Below are 14,214 nucleotides of genomic sequence, written 5' to 3'. Positions count from 1 at the left end.
TCCAAACTTGTTAAAATGAACACTTTTATGGTGCAAAAAACAGCACAAAAAACAGTACATACTTTAAAACATGTATGAAATGCACTTTAAAAATATATGTGCAAATACATTCATAAATATACATACAGTACCTATGTTGAAAAGAGGTGAATACTTTTGCAAGGCAATGCACATACTGTATTAAAATTCTATATATAATATGTACAATATATATAATGTATGTATGAATAGTATGTTTAATCCCTCCCCAATGTTCTCCATTTTGCTGCCTTAGAAATACTTTCGAATGTAGTGCACTTCTGATGGTATAATTAATCATAGAACATCATTCCGTTTTTACCCATCATTAAACAAGAACTGTGTAGCTGCTGCTGTAAATCTTGGGAAAGGATCAATATTGTGCCGTCTCTGTCTAAGACTGAGAGAAGAAAGAAGGTGAACTCTTTTTACCACAGAGATCAGATACAGCCTAAGTGCTTGATTTCTCAAGAACTGAAATTGTGTTCCTGTCACACCCGGATATTTCACTCTTTCATTTAAAAAAAGCTGCATCCTTTAGGAAGGAAATGTCAAGCAAACTACATAGCAAAATACATTTGCTCAGAAAAATAATAGAATCAGTTCCCTTCCCAATGTGAATTTTCTATACCTTCCTTCAATAACTTGCATAATCTATAATGAATAAATAAGATAACATCGTTTGTAACCATTACTGACACATACTAGCTGGGTCACATGGCTTTTTGGCATTTTTAATGGCCTGATGCTGCATATTTATACATATATTCAGGTCTTTCCCCTTCTCTTCTCAGAATACAGGAATAGAGTGTTCTGCACAGTTAACTTGATGACACCCACACTTTCTTGCTCTTTCACCAGGCATAGGACTAAACATTTCATCTCACTCCTTAGCTCCCGGTTTACTTCTTTTTTTATTCTCTTCACTGGGCATTTGACTTTTCCTCCTGACATACTCTATGATTCCCAGTATAGTTAAAATACTGTATTTTAAGAATCCTCACTAAAACTCTCCTTCTCTAAGTCTATGCTTTATCTGTCTCACTCACCACTATCTCTGCTTATTTTTCAAACTTCTTGTGTACTCACAGTCTTCTGTTACCTTTCTCAGTCGGCCTGTTCATCTAAAACTCTTATGGCACAAAGTGTTCATTGTGATCCCTGGTCCAACAAATCACTTAAACTCCCTTAGCAGCACATGTCTTGTAAAACACATTTTCACACACCCACATGTCTACAACATGTGACCTACCCTGGTACAACATTAACTATTTCTTCTCACACTGTTTCATATCTTACTGTGACCTGGCCAGCTATCCAGTCCAATCAGACCTTATCTATACACTCAGTTATTCAAAAGGGTTTGCATTAATTCAGGTGTGTTTAAATTTATAGCTTTCTCATTACTCAACAGCCATCTTAGCTCAAGGCAACACCGCAGCCCAGGTTTTGAGCCAGAATGGTGGCTTCACAATGGACCTCTCCTTCCATTACAGGAAGGTTAAAAAGCAGCATCCTGGGGAGTTACCGAAACCATCTTATGGTACACTAAAGACCTGTCACACGCTCCTCTTGTTAATTCCATCTCCAAATTGTGTACCAACCTCAGTGAAAAGTGGGTGTCATGTTCAGTGATTAGTGTGATGACATCAATGTAAAGTGTGCACTTGGGCAAAGGTATTTTCAAGCCCCTTTGAGAGCCCAAGTCTAAGCATGCAGAAGACAAGCCTGCAAAAACTGAAACCCAAGTCATATATTATATATTATAGTCCATAATAGTCTCATCTTATACTATGAGACCTACTGTATTACACAGGGGTGAAAATATTTTATATTGTTTAATTTAATGTCTAATCACATGTCTGTTTAATCTGCAGTAGCTCTCATCTGCATATTTATTTACAGGTTAATATACAGAATCTCATATCAAGGTCTTGCGCATGGAAAGAAAACAATGGAGACACATAAACATCCCTGGACACAGTGGCAGCTAATTTAAGGGGGTTTCGAATTATTCTCCCCCTTAAACACATCTAAACATGGCAGATAACAATTAAAACAATGAAGAAACTGTGAAAATGCGTTAATTGCAAGGTTACATTCTGTGCCTTTTGCCTTAAATTTCCATCTTAAGTACATGTTGTTTCAATGTGTAAAGAGAAAAGCATCCTGTGACAACCAGAACCTTCACTGACAATGAGGGCTGTCAATGTCTGCTTCTGCAAAACATGATTGATGACTGCACTAAATTGTACAGGTGTGCTGTGGCTGCAGAAATCGGAATCTCCATACTTAAATATAGAACTCTATAAATGATTTACTCCATAGTAACATATGTTGAATAAAATACCACATGTAAACAATAAGGAAAGAAGTTACCCTAGATAAATGTGCTCTTTTGCTGTCTGAGTAAGACTGTTAGAAGAATTCTGCCCATTATTCAATGGTTTTCATCAGACTGAACAGTAACCATCAATGGATATGATCTCTAGATCTGTGGTTGTGTGCGTGTAGGATGCTTGGAAACAACCCCCAAATTAACGTTTAGAAAACACACACATCACAGCCTCCTACACATTCAAAAGCTTCACAGATTAATCCGACAAGAAATCCCTGCGGACGGGAGTATTTGCCTTTTGTTCTCCCACAAAGGTAGCATGCTGGGTTGAGTGACAAATGGAAAATCCAAAGCAGTGTGTGTGTATGTTTTGCGAGTTGGGGTCAAAAGCGATAAAGTAATTGTCTGTTCTAAATCATGAAAAAATCAAATGCCCTTGACACATGACATGCCAATGTCTGTAGTCATAAAACCAAGCAAGCATCTAATGCACAAATAATAAAAGGAAGCCACATATAAACTGCTTCTGAGGCAAAACTGGGAAGAGGGAAAGAATTGCTTCTAATTGCATAAGTCTGTGACAGTTTCTAATCCAATTTTATATTATGAGAGGAGCAGCATATCTCACGTTTTTCTCTATTCGGTATATATTTAGATATTTAACATTTCTTGACTCTTTGTGAAAAATAACAAATTTACAGATTCAAATTCTGTGTAGTTCTAGGTCCATGTCAATTAAGCCAACATTTATGATCTCTGAGAGATTTAGTTTTTTCAACAAATTACAGTCTTGATTTGAGTACTGTATTTAAAATCCTAAATGGTATTCTAAGTCAAAGTCAAAGTCAAACTAAAAAACCTTCAGGATCGACAACAAAACAAAGAACAAGTGACTCAAAAAAGATGTGGCACAGTGGTCAGCACTGCTGTCTTGCAACATTGCGGCCATGGGTTCAGTTACTGGGATGCTATGCCCCCCTGTTCATGGAGTTCGAATGTACTCTTCATGCTCACGAGACATACTGGTTAACTGGTTTCTGGGAAAATTAGCTTTGATGTGAATATGCACCTGCTCATTGCCAAAATAGGCTCTGGCTCCCCGACAACCCTGTATCTGATAAAGTGGTTAGAAAATGGATGGATGGATAACTCCAGAGGAAATGCCTTTATATTAAAAGGGTGAGCCTTTATAACTGAACACAAGAGGTGTATCCGTAAACAAAGGATTATGAGTGTTTGGAACAAGTTGTCCTGCCAAGTCCCTGTCAATGCATTACTAACAACTAAATGAGAAATACAGGCAGAGTGGTCTTGTGTTGTAAGCAGTCTTTCTTTTATTCTTATGTTCTAACTCATTGTATGCTAGAGAGCTTCTGAAATGGTAGAGAGAGTAAAAAATTTTAACCATATTGATTCCAGGCATTAGAAAGATTCTATTTTTTCTATCATTATGACAGCATTGAATCTCACTTCAACTAAATTGGAATATAACTTCTAGGGATCAAGGACTCAGATGATTTATGGCTCATATGATATACAGTACAGTGTGTCAGTAAGATATGATTGATCACAGTCTTGACACCCCTAAAGATATGGCAAATTGCAGCAGGGATCCCTTTGATTTCTAAACTAGAAGAGGCTGGTGTTAGTGGAAAAAGCAATGAAAATAATGTTCCTATCAAGTGCCACAAATATTTCATTTTATAATAATGTATGATCAATTCATTTTCGCCAAAATAATTGATTTTGCTAGATCTGCACTGCCTAACCACACTCTCTTGAGTTATACTTCATATTTGTTCAGGCTACCATTTGCTACAAAACAATACCTTACAAAAACATGGAGGATCTTTGCAATGTACTATAAGGGCCAGTGAGAGATCTTCAGAGATACAGACAAAAACCACTCCTTGAACTAAAAAACATGGTAGAGAAACAGTGGTTTTAAAATACTGGTTTAATGGTTTATGTGTGTGGCACATTTCAAGAAAATGACTCCAACTTTGTCAAATTTGAAAAACCAAACAGAAGCCAATCGTTTGTACGTGGGAGATGTTATGGTGTGTGGGCATCAGTGCGTGTGTGTATCGTGGGTGGGTGCATGTATTTTGTGTGTGTGAGAGAGGGCACATTTGTTTTAGATGAGGGTCCCAATACTGATGACAGTGTGTATGACTATGAGTCAAGGAACCCTGGAGCCACACCACTGGGAAGTGAAGGATATCAGGATTCTTAACACAGACACAAAGACGTGATGCTATAATTGCATTTTCTGTAGGACTGCAGTGGAGAAACCCAGAGGGTTAATGTTTAATGCTTAGCTGATGCCATTGAAAATCTCATTACGAGGATTATGTATGTAATTGGCTAAAGTGTATAACTGACTGAGAAGCAGCCCCAGAGATTTATGTACCTACACAGAGCTGCAGAGTCCTTGGCCAGAACTCAGAGTCAGTTCTGCCAGCACAACCTCAAATTATACAGAGCTTGAAAAAGAAAAAAAAAAGAAAAGACAAGAATGGGAATGAAAACAAGTCTCTGTAATGAATCTGGAGCTGATGGCTAGTCAATAAGGAAAGCAATGCAGCAGAACCAATCATCTCTGAGTGGTGTTACAGAAAAAAAAGTGTTAAAAAACTAGAAGTGATCAATTGACCTCAATTATAAGCTGCAGCTCTTAAAAGCTAAAGGAAGCTAATGCAACCAAAGCAGAGTGCTTTTTTATGACAGTTTGCTCAATAAAGTTTTTTTTTTTAATATTAATACTCTCATATGGGGGATCAATGACTACTAGTGAAAAGCCTTTGTGTAGCTCGCTACTGTATAAATGTCTTTGTGCAAAGGATCAGCGACAGGAATGACAATGTGATAGTAAGTAGGACAATTTTTAAATGCAGTGGGTGAGTTGTAAAATATGGAGTTTTGAGAGGTTTTGCAGTTTCAGTAAACTTTGGCCCATATAGTGTCAATGGAATGAAGGAGCTTTCTTACAAAAAGCAGGATCGTTAGTAAAGATGGAGGAAGACAGTGTGGATTGATCCAGGGAGGTTTTCAAAACACTTTTACAGGGAAAAAAGGTTAACAGTTCATTGCTATTAGCTGTCTGGTACACATACAGTATAAGTCTCACTTGCATATCATTATTTGCATACAGCATGGGTGCAGGTATTTCAATGTACTGCCAGTATGTTTCTGATCACAGTACCAAAGAAACAGAGACATTTTCCAGCCAGCTGAACAATAAAGTGCCTTAAAGTTTCTAGTTTAGGTTATCATTCTTAAAGAGGACAGAATTTCTTTTGAATTTACAAACTGTAACCTGTAACTGTGAAGTTCAATCTAAAATTCTAGAAACATCTTGCTTTTCATGTTTTGTGCTGTGCCTGAGATCTGGCTCTAAAGTAGCAAGACCAATGAAACTCATCACCCTACGGTACCTTCACCACTGTACTGGGGCTCTGTTTGGCACTGTTTGTAGTCGGAGTTTGAGGTAGGTAGTTTCTTTCCTGAAAACCCATTATGTTCTGGTGTTTCAGTGCTCCTTTGCAAATAACACACTATTCATTATTGACAGGATGTTCAATTTTGTAGAGCAAGGAGAAAAACTAATTAGCCTTGATCAAGAGAAATAAAATATGTAGCATAGCTGGCAAACCAGGCTGCTTTTATATCATTTCCATTATGTTATTTCTTTCCTTTATTGATGAGTGCAGCTTATTTGCTTCATACTAAGTGATAAATCACTGTGCTATGTCTCCCTCTCCCTTCTATGCTGCAGTAGTTGTTTTGTCCTTTGAATAACCCCAGTTCAGCCTCACATTAATCATCTAACCTACACCTCACAAACTCCAGTCACTTAGAGAAATTACACGTCATAAGTCATTATGGGTACAGCAAACCAGCTACCCATTTGAGTTTGGAAAGACACACATTGTCTAACTTCCCCTTTTCTCATTTTCTTTTTCCTGTAGTGACCACTGTGAAGGAACGTTTGTTTAATAAAATCCCCAGCAGGAGAAAATTAATCATAAAGTCAAGACTTTTCCCTCATATAAAATAGTGTACGTGTAGTTTAAACTGAGTTTCTATTTTCAATTAGAAACATTAACATTTATATTAATTTTAATCATTCACAAAAATAGTCTTTCTTGTTATTGTCATCCATAATAACACTCTTTTTTAAATTTTGTTTTTCTACCACCCATATTCTTGCTGCTTCATAGTTTCTGTTGCTAAACAAACCTTACAATAAATACAGTGGATTTTATTCATTAATAAATGGCTAATCAATGAAAGAAAAAACAACCTCACTGAGGTCTATTTCCTTTAAATTTACAATGTATGGCATATTATTCTCCCAGATATCTCACTTCAGATATTTCTGTTATAACATTGTATCTTCATTCTCAAAAATTATAGCTCAGGTCATATAGCTATAGGTCAATAATATTTCAGGATTTTTTTTGCCTCTGCTACCTTTAACCTCTAAAAACATGATTCTGTACTGATATCTGGATGAAAAAGCAGTGCTTGAAAATGGGTACTTTGTTTTACATTTTTTTCTTCATGAACCACTTTATCTTTGACTAGGGGAGCATAATTAATCAAATAGAACATTGAAGTGTGAAATGACAGGCATTAGGCAGAAGAATTAATTAATGACTTTTAGTGTAATATTACATGTTTCTACAAAAATATCCTCCAGCTGTTCAAACATATTAGATACAGTATGCATAGAACACAGGGATGACTAATATGGGAATTAGTATACCTTATAATATATAAGTAAATTATTATGATCATTCCACAATGTTAGAAACAGAAACATCTTAAAATACATTTAATCATGCTTTGTGTGTCTTTTGTCAAGGCAGTCAACTAAATACTGCAATTGTTTGTAATTGATTTCAAAGAGATGACCTTTCTCAGATTAGACATAATTGATAACCACTACCTTCAACCTTCAACCACAGACCCCTGTTTAACCCCTATTTGGGAATTAGTGTAATTATAGCTTTAGTGTTTAAATGCGCTTAAGGTCAAAATGATGAATATGTTTAAGGTAGGGAGGTAGATTGTCCAAGCAAATATTCAATGGATTTATGGAAATATTTAAAATTGCGATGACTGTCTATAGATCTCTGGCCATTTCAAAATGCAAGGAAGCAGAACCATCAAACTGCCTTTTTAATTCCATTTTTGCATAAAAAAACAAAGTCAGCAGCATTGGACAGCTGTTTTATCAGATGGAATATCGTTGACTGAAACCAGCACACGTATGCCTTTTGCAGGGAACACTTTTCAATGCCAGTAAGCAGTTGCTTTCCATGTTCGAACAAACACCATTCCAGGTTAGTGTTGGACTTAAAAGCAGCGGTGAATTGTGGGTATGAATATTATCTGTTTTTCTTCTGTTTGTCATAACTCATTATTTATCAGTCACCATCTTCCAAAACTTTACATACACATGCAGGTGAGTAATAAGCTTCTGCATTTAATTCACCTGTTAAAATTGCAACCAGCAACACACTGGAAAAACTGAGCGATCACTTTGTGGAACATATTTACAGTACAAATAGTTCAAATTAATACTACAGCATTTCCACTTGTCTGACACTTCAGGAGCAACGATCAGACTGCTGAAGGCATCACCACCTGTGGAGTGTATCAGTGTTAAGGAACAAATGTTTCCTCGCAAACAAAAGGAAGGAGAACTGATCTTCAAACCTGGGGACTTTGGAAGCATTTGGATTGAAAAATTCATTTTGAATTAATCACAATATTGTGCTCAGAACTTTTACTGAATAAAAACATAATTACAGCACTGTAGTTACATTTCCTAAATATTAGATTTTTAGCTTAACCTCAGAGCAAGCAGATGCTGCTATGAATACCAAGATATATGAATATTAAATAGCTCTGTCTGATAATGCTTAAAAGCAGAAATGTCTAAACACACTGGGGTTAAAAAATCTATATTCATTGTGGGAAATGTGAAAATTAAGTTGCTATAACTATCTGTCTCACTTTGTTCATTTCGCAATCCAAGGAAAAAGGACCATCAAACTATGACTGTACAGTATCAGTTTAGCAATGTTGTAATAAACATAAATGATCAATATGAACAATATTTGACTGATTTGTGGTATTAACTAAGTATTGATTATAATGGTCAGAAATATTTAACAAAATACATGAAACACGATTAATTATATATTTTGGAATTTGAAAGTTGAAAATGAGCACAGCAGAAGATCTTAAAATATTAATAACTACTTGTACATGAAATTCATTTCATTGCTTTGAATACCTGCACTTCCTGCAAAGCAACTATTACAATATCATAATATGAAATAAACTCAAGCAATTCATTTCAGTACATTGGCTCCTTGCAGAATGAAAATTGTTTCCTTGTTTATTCACGATAGCGAAAAAATCATTGTTTCGGCTAAAAAACACTACAAGGTTTCTGATGTTTTGAGAATGTGTCCACATGTGTGAGAAGCTTAGTTCAGAGCCAACAGGACATTTCCAAGTTGAATGGTACTGACTCCATCAGTAGGGAAAGCAAGGGGCTCTTGTGGGTTAATCACTCACCATAATGTGGGATGATGGCCCAGGCCATGGCTGAAGCATAAATTCCCCCAATCATCCAGAACATGCACAGCCAGCTGAGGTGCTCACCCCTCTTCTCCCTGGCCAGGACCTCCGAGAAAAAGGAAAAGACGATGGGCACTGCTCCGCCAATCCTGCAGGGACAGGACACATTGTCAGCTGGGCCAGTGACCATAGAGCCTAGAAAGCATAGAGCCTGGTCATACTGTATAGCATTGTTGTGGCATTATAACATTATTGTTTGATTTACATGCAATAACCTTGGACACAAAATGGACTTTGCTAAACATACTGTATGAAAGTCGATTAATAGCCTGGATTCCAAACAGTTAGCAACTGAGCCTGTAAAAGATATGAACAAGTAAAGGTTTATTCGATGCTGAAAAGAGAAGAAACGAAAAACAACATTTCAGCAGTGGAGCCTTCTTCAGGTGTGAAAGAAGGCTCACACCCGAAGAAGGCTCCACAGCCGAAACATTGTGTTTTCTTTCTTCTTTTTACAGCATGGAATAAACCTTTACTTGTTCCTTTGCAGCCTACGCATGTAGACGCAGCTACCTACCTGAACTAAAGATATGAATACAGCTGGTCTGTAGAAAAGCAATGTTAGCCAAGTACTGCAGTGCAGTCACTCCTCTCGGAATCCATTCGGGGCCAGCACACCAGAGAAATATCTGAACTACTGCAGGAGGACAACTTTTTATGATGCAGAGCACCAACACACAACTTTTGGCTCACTAATTTTACACAATTGCTAAGATGAGTTATGTCTTGGTCCTTAATTATGGAATTGAATATTCGCAGGAAAGTGCTATGGTGTATTGCATGTGCTGATATTATTCTATAGCAATGGAGTCACATCTCCTCAAAGCTGTCAGAAAACACATTTCATTGGTAGGAACAGGAGACAGCTCCAACCAAAATGAAGCAACTAAATTACTTCACTCACACAATTGACCAGAGTGAAAACCATCAGAGGCTAAATATCTTCTAAATTGCCACAAAAAAAAATTGTCTTAAGAAATTACCTAAGTTTGTAACATACAGAGAATGCTGATGATTGGTCATTTCTTCTCTGATATTCTATGCATCAACTAATCAGGATAAAGCAATTGGTTAATGTACAATAAGAATAAACTGCCTTGCTTAGAATCCACCAATGTGTTTTTTGTGATGATTTGTAGAAAATATCTTGTTGAAACTATCAGTCAATTCCAAAGTATGAGAGGAATAGTCAGCATCACAGTTGTTAATACCAATGGAGAAACTCTCAAGTCTTTACTAGGAAAAGGAACAAACACCAGGATTAATACTTACAGTATTCTTAAGAAACACAGTAAATGCAATCAGAAGCAGATCCTTTGCCTGCGGTTCTGTCTAACATTCACAAAGCTGAATATTTACAGTAGGAAAGTGGTTTCACAATCAATGATGCTCACCACAACAATTTCTTGAGTGCACTTAAAGTGTTATTACAAGTACATTTATGATACCTGCTTCATGAGCCACTGAAATACATCAACCACAAGGCTTAACAATAGCTTTTACCCCATGGCAGTACAGATCATTAGCAGCTAACTGCGTAATGCCTCAGAATTCAGCGCACCTCTGCACTCTGCACTTCTTAGTTGGCTACCATGTATCTATTGTTCTGTGTGTTTATTGGACAATTGCGGTATCTGTAATGACTCTAATGAATATCTGAAGTTTAGGACCCTCTAAGAGTACAAAAGTAATATAGATAATGTTAAGTTTTTATTTTAATTTGTGATATTTTTGGCAACCATTAAAATCATCAAAGATGCAAAGAAATTGTGACCACTGAAAATATACATTAGAAAGCCTAAATGAAGAAGTTTGGCAATTTCAAGACTGCCTGTCTTCCCCAGGTGCATACATTTAATATTAGATACTACTGCTTCACTAAGACATTTTGTGTCTCAAAAAATGTTCACATATTTTTAATATGTTTTCAAGAATTTTGTCCTTTTAGTGTATACCTATTTAAAAAATATATCACTGTCTGTAAATGCATGCTTTTCAGTTTATCTTCCTAAACTCATCCTTAAATGAGCTATATGCCCTATTTATAACTCTTCAGGTAAATATCCATCTGTTTTCTAGCCACTTCATATACTATAATTCAGAGTCACAAGGAAGCCAGAGCCTGTCCTGGCAGGCAACGGACACAAGACAGGATACACTTGGGACAAGGATGCCAGTCCATCTCAGGGCAGACACACAGACATACTGTAAATACATATGGTCACTCTCACACCAGGGTCAATTTTCCCAGAAGCCAACTGACCTACAGTTATGTGGCCTCCAATATGTCTCCAGAGGAAACCAGAGCACTAGGCGAAAAGCACCCCAGGTCTGACATTGAACCGCGAGTCCCAGGTCTCCAGGACAACAGTGCTTACCACTAGGCCTCCATGTCATCCCTTCAGATAGCATAAGGTAGTTTATTCCATAAAGATAGTAAATTATTTAATATGGTGAATAGTTAAACTATTGATTAGGGGTAAATGGGAAAAATGTAAAACAGACATAAAATGGTAAAAAAAAAATAAAAATGACTGCAATCTACATACTTATTAGAGTCTACGTACTGTAGATCTGTATTTTATTAGTCACATTGCACTGCAGTGCAGCAGAAAGAACAAAAAATCTGTCTCATGCTTTAGACCATGAAACATATTAATTAGGACATTTATTGAGTTAATTACAGGCTTGCAGGTACTTCAGTGTTCGTTTGCTATTGGAAGAAAGCCAGGAGGTAAAGTGAAATGAGCACTGCAATACAGACTGATCAAGGTAAATTAATGTATCTTCTGTCAGGTGAAGACTGTTATCTAAAGAAGGAGAAGAGGCACTTTGTTTAAAGCTGACATGATAAAAAAATGACTGCAATTTTTCTATTGGTATGGGAACTCTGTCGTCTTAGTCCTTCAATGGGCTATTGCATTTAGCTGATTTAGAATCAGGACAGCCAGTAGTATATTAAATAAATTGACTGGCTTTACCATTTTGGGACTGTGACAAAAATAGGGCCAATAAATTGGTTTTAGTTTAATTTATTTATGCAAAATTGATATTTCCCATAACTAAGCAATGCAAGGATTTTATTTTCTGACAGGACAAATGGAATTTAAGAGATGAGTCCTGGACACTTCCCAACACTTCATAATATGGAAGCATTTTGATTTTATAAGCTGTTAACCCATGACAACCAAACAACAGCAACAATTCCTTTTCATTGAAAGCTTAGCATTTTTGGTGGCACGGTAATGCAGTGGTCAGGATGGCTAACCTGCAGCATTGGGGCCCTGGGTTGAATTCCCAGGATGTTATCTGCGTGGATATGATCTCTCTCTGTTCATGTGGGATTTCTCTGGATACTCCTGTTTCCCCCATAGTCCAAAAACATACTGGTTGGGTAATTAGTTTCTGGTAAAAAAGGTCCTGGTATGAGTACTGTATGTGTGTGTTAATATTGGAGTGTGCCCTTCAATTGACTGGCATCCCATCCAGGCTAATAAATTGACTACTACTTTACTTTGATCAGACCAATTTTGCTACATAATATAAATTGACTACTACTTTACTTTGATCAGATCAATTTTGCTACATAATATATAATAAGTATCATTTACTGAATATGAATGTATTCAGTATATTCAATTATATACGGCCTTATGAACAATATAAGGTTCTTCCAACAGAAAAATAGGAAGATAAGAAAGGTTAGAAACAAGAGAAGTTGCGTGGCCCATTATCTGTATCAGCTCACTGGAAGACTATTGATGACAAAACCTTATGTTCTAGAAAGATTAAGTTAAAGATCCCAGAGGACCAGCTTGTTTGACATGACAGGTTAGGTTATTTATTCTGCTGCATATAATATGTGTAAAAGCATTCATCTTACATCACAGGATAAATTATGTCAGATGATGATGTCTCCGGGGACAGGGTGGAGTTTAGAACTGTATATATTAAATTGTGCTACATGCAAAGTATCCTGGAAATAATGCCACTCGTTACATGGGCAAACCTGAGTGGGCCCTTGGTAGGTTTAAAACTTTTTTTACTGTTTAATCATTCAAAATGATGCTACAAAATGAGATAGCAAAAAGGATATCAATGCTAACTAGGAAACTGAATGATTAACGTGAAAATTTAAAGATGTATGATTTGAGACATGTGACATAAACAGAACGCCATTACATGTGTAACAGCATCAAGTGTTTGTTGCCTTGTCTTGATGCTGTGACTCAATGTGACTTGAGTTAAGACAGGGTACACAGTCCAGATGGGGTCTGGGGGAAAATTGGTCCAAATAGGCCAATCATCAGTTGATGTGCTGTACTACAGGCAAACACTAACAGTATGTGAATAACATATAATGGTGATTTAGAGAACATTAGTGGTGCCTTCATAGGAGATATATATTGTACCATCAGTTTCATTGATTAAACTCTTATTTGAAATGTTCATAAAAGAAGACTATTTATCTACTGTATACAGCAACATCAAAGTCAACAATTTACTGTACCTGCATGATGTGAAAAAACTGAGAAGCTAAACCAGTGTATAAGTGTTTGATAATTGTGCTATTCAATAATAACATCATCACTTTATTAACCCTTTACAATTTCTTGCATTAGGAATTTGTCTTTTCACATACCCCAGCTTGCTCTCCATGAGACAGACTGATAGGGAGAGAGCATGGGGGTAAGAGTGCAGGGTCAACCATTGTACAGCACCCCTAGTGCAGTTGGGGTTAAGGGCCTTGTTCAGGGGCCCAATGGAGTAGGATTCCTCTGTCAGCCGCAGGATTTGAACCAGCAACCTTCCAACCACAGGTGTAGATCCTTAGCCACAGAGTCACCACACCACCCCAATTCACTTATTCACTCACTCTTTCTCACCCTATTATTAATCAAAACAGACACGTGTTTTTGATGATAAGGATTCCAGTATCATTTTTAATATTTGACCACATGGATGTTTATATGTACAGTAGCGCATGACCATCAAGATTACAAATACCATGCCATCTTGTAAAAAGGCATTCAATTAACATGAAAATTGTGAGAACACTGAACCCTGTTCAATCAGTGTACAATCAGAATGTAATGGTCAGCATGTTGAAGTTTTCATAAAAGAAAGAAGCACAAATGAATCCTCATTCTTTTCTAGTTATGTTTTAAGGTAATGCAAAAAACTGCTTCCACCAACTA

At 36.7% G+C, this 14,214-nt stretch overlaps 1 protein-coding gene across 1 annotated transcript in view; it reads right to left on the bottom strand.

Annotated features, from left to right (window-relative positions):
- Nucleotides 1-14,214, bottom strand: part of sv2ca (synaptic vesicle glycoprotein 2Ca) — a 76,767-nt gene that overhangs the window by 28,221 nt on the left and 34,332 nt on the right. The window contains exon 3 of the mRNA XM_088912058.1: nt 8,954-9,105. Coding sequence (XP_088768184.1) covers nt 8,954-9,105 — 152 coding nt within the window. The remainder of the gene's footprint in view (nt 1-8,953; nt 9,106-14,214) is intronic.

Source organism: Atractosteus spatula, chromosome 3, assembly GCF_055471065.1.
Source record: "Atractosteus spatula isolate fAtrSpa1 chromosome 3, fAtrSpa1.hap1, whole genome shotgun sequence".
NCBI lineage: Eukaryota > Metazoa > Chordata > Actinopteri > Semionotiformes > Lepisosteidae > Atractosteus > Atractosteus spatula.
Note: the sequence above shows the minus strand (reverse complement) of the source record. Positions and strands in the feature narration are given on the sequence as shown.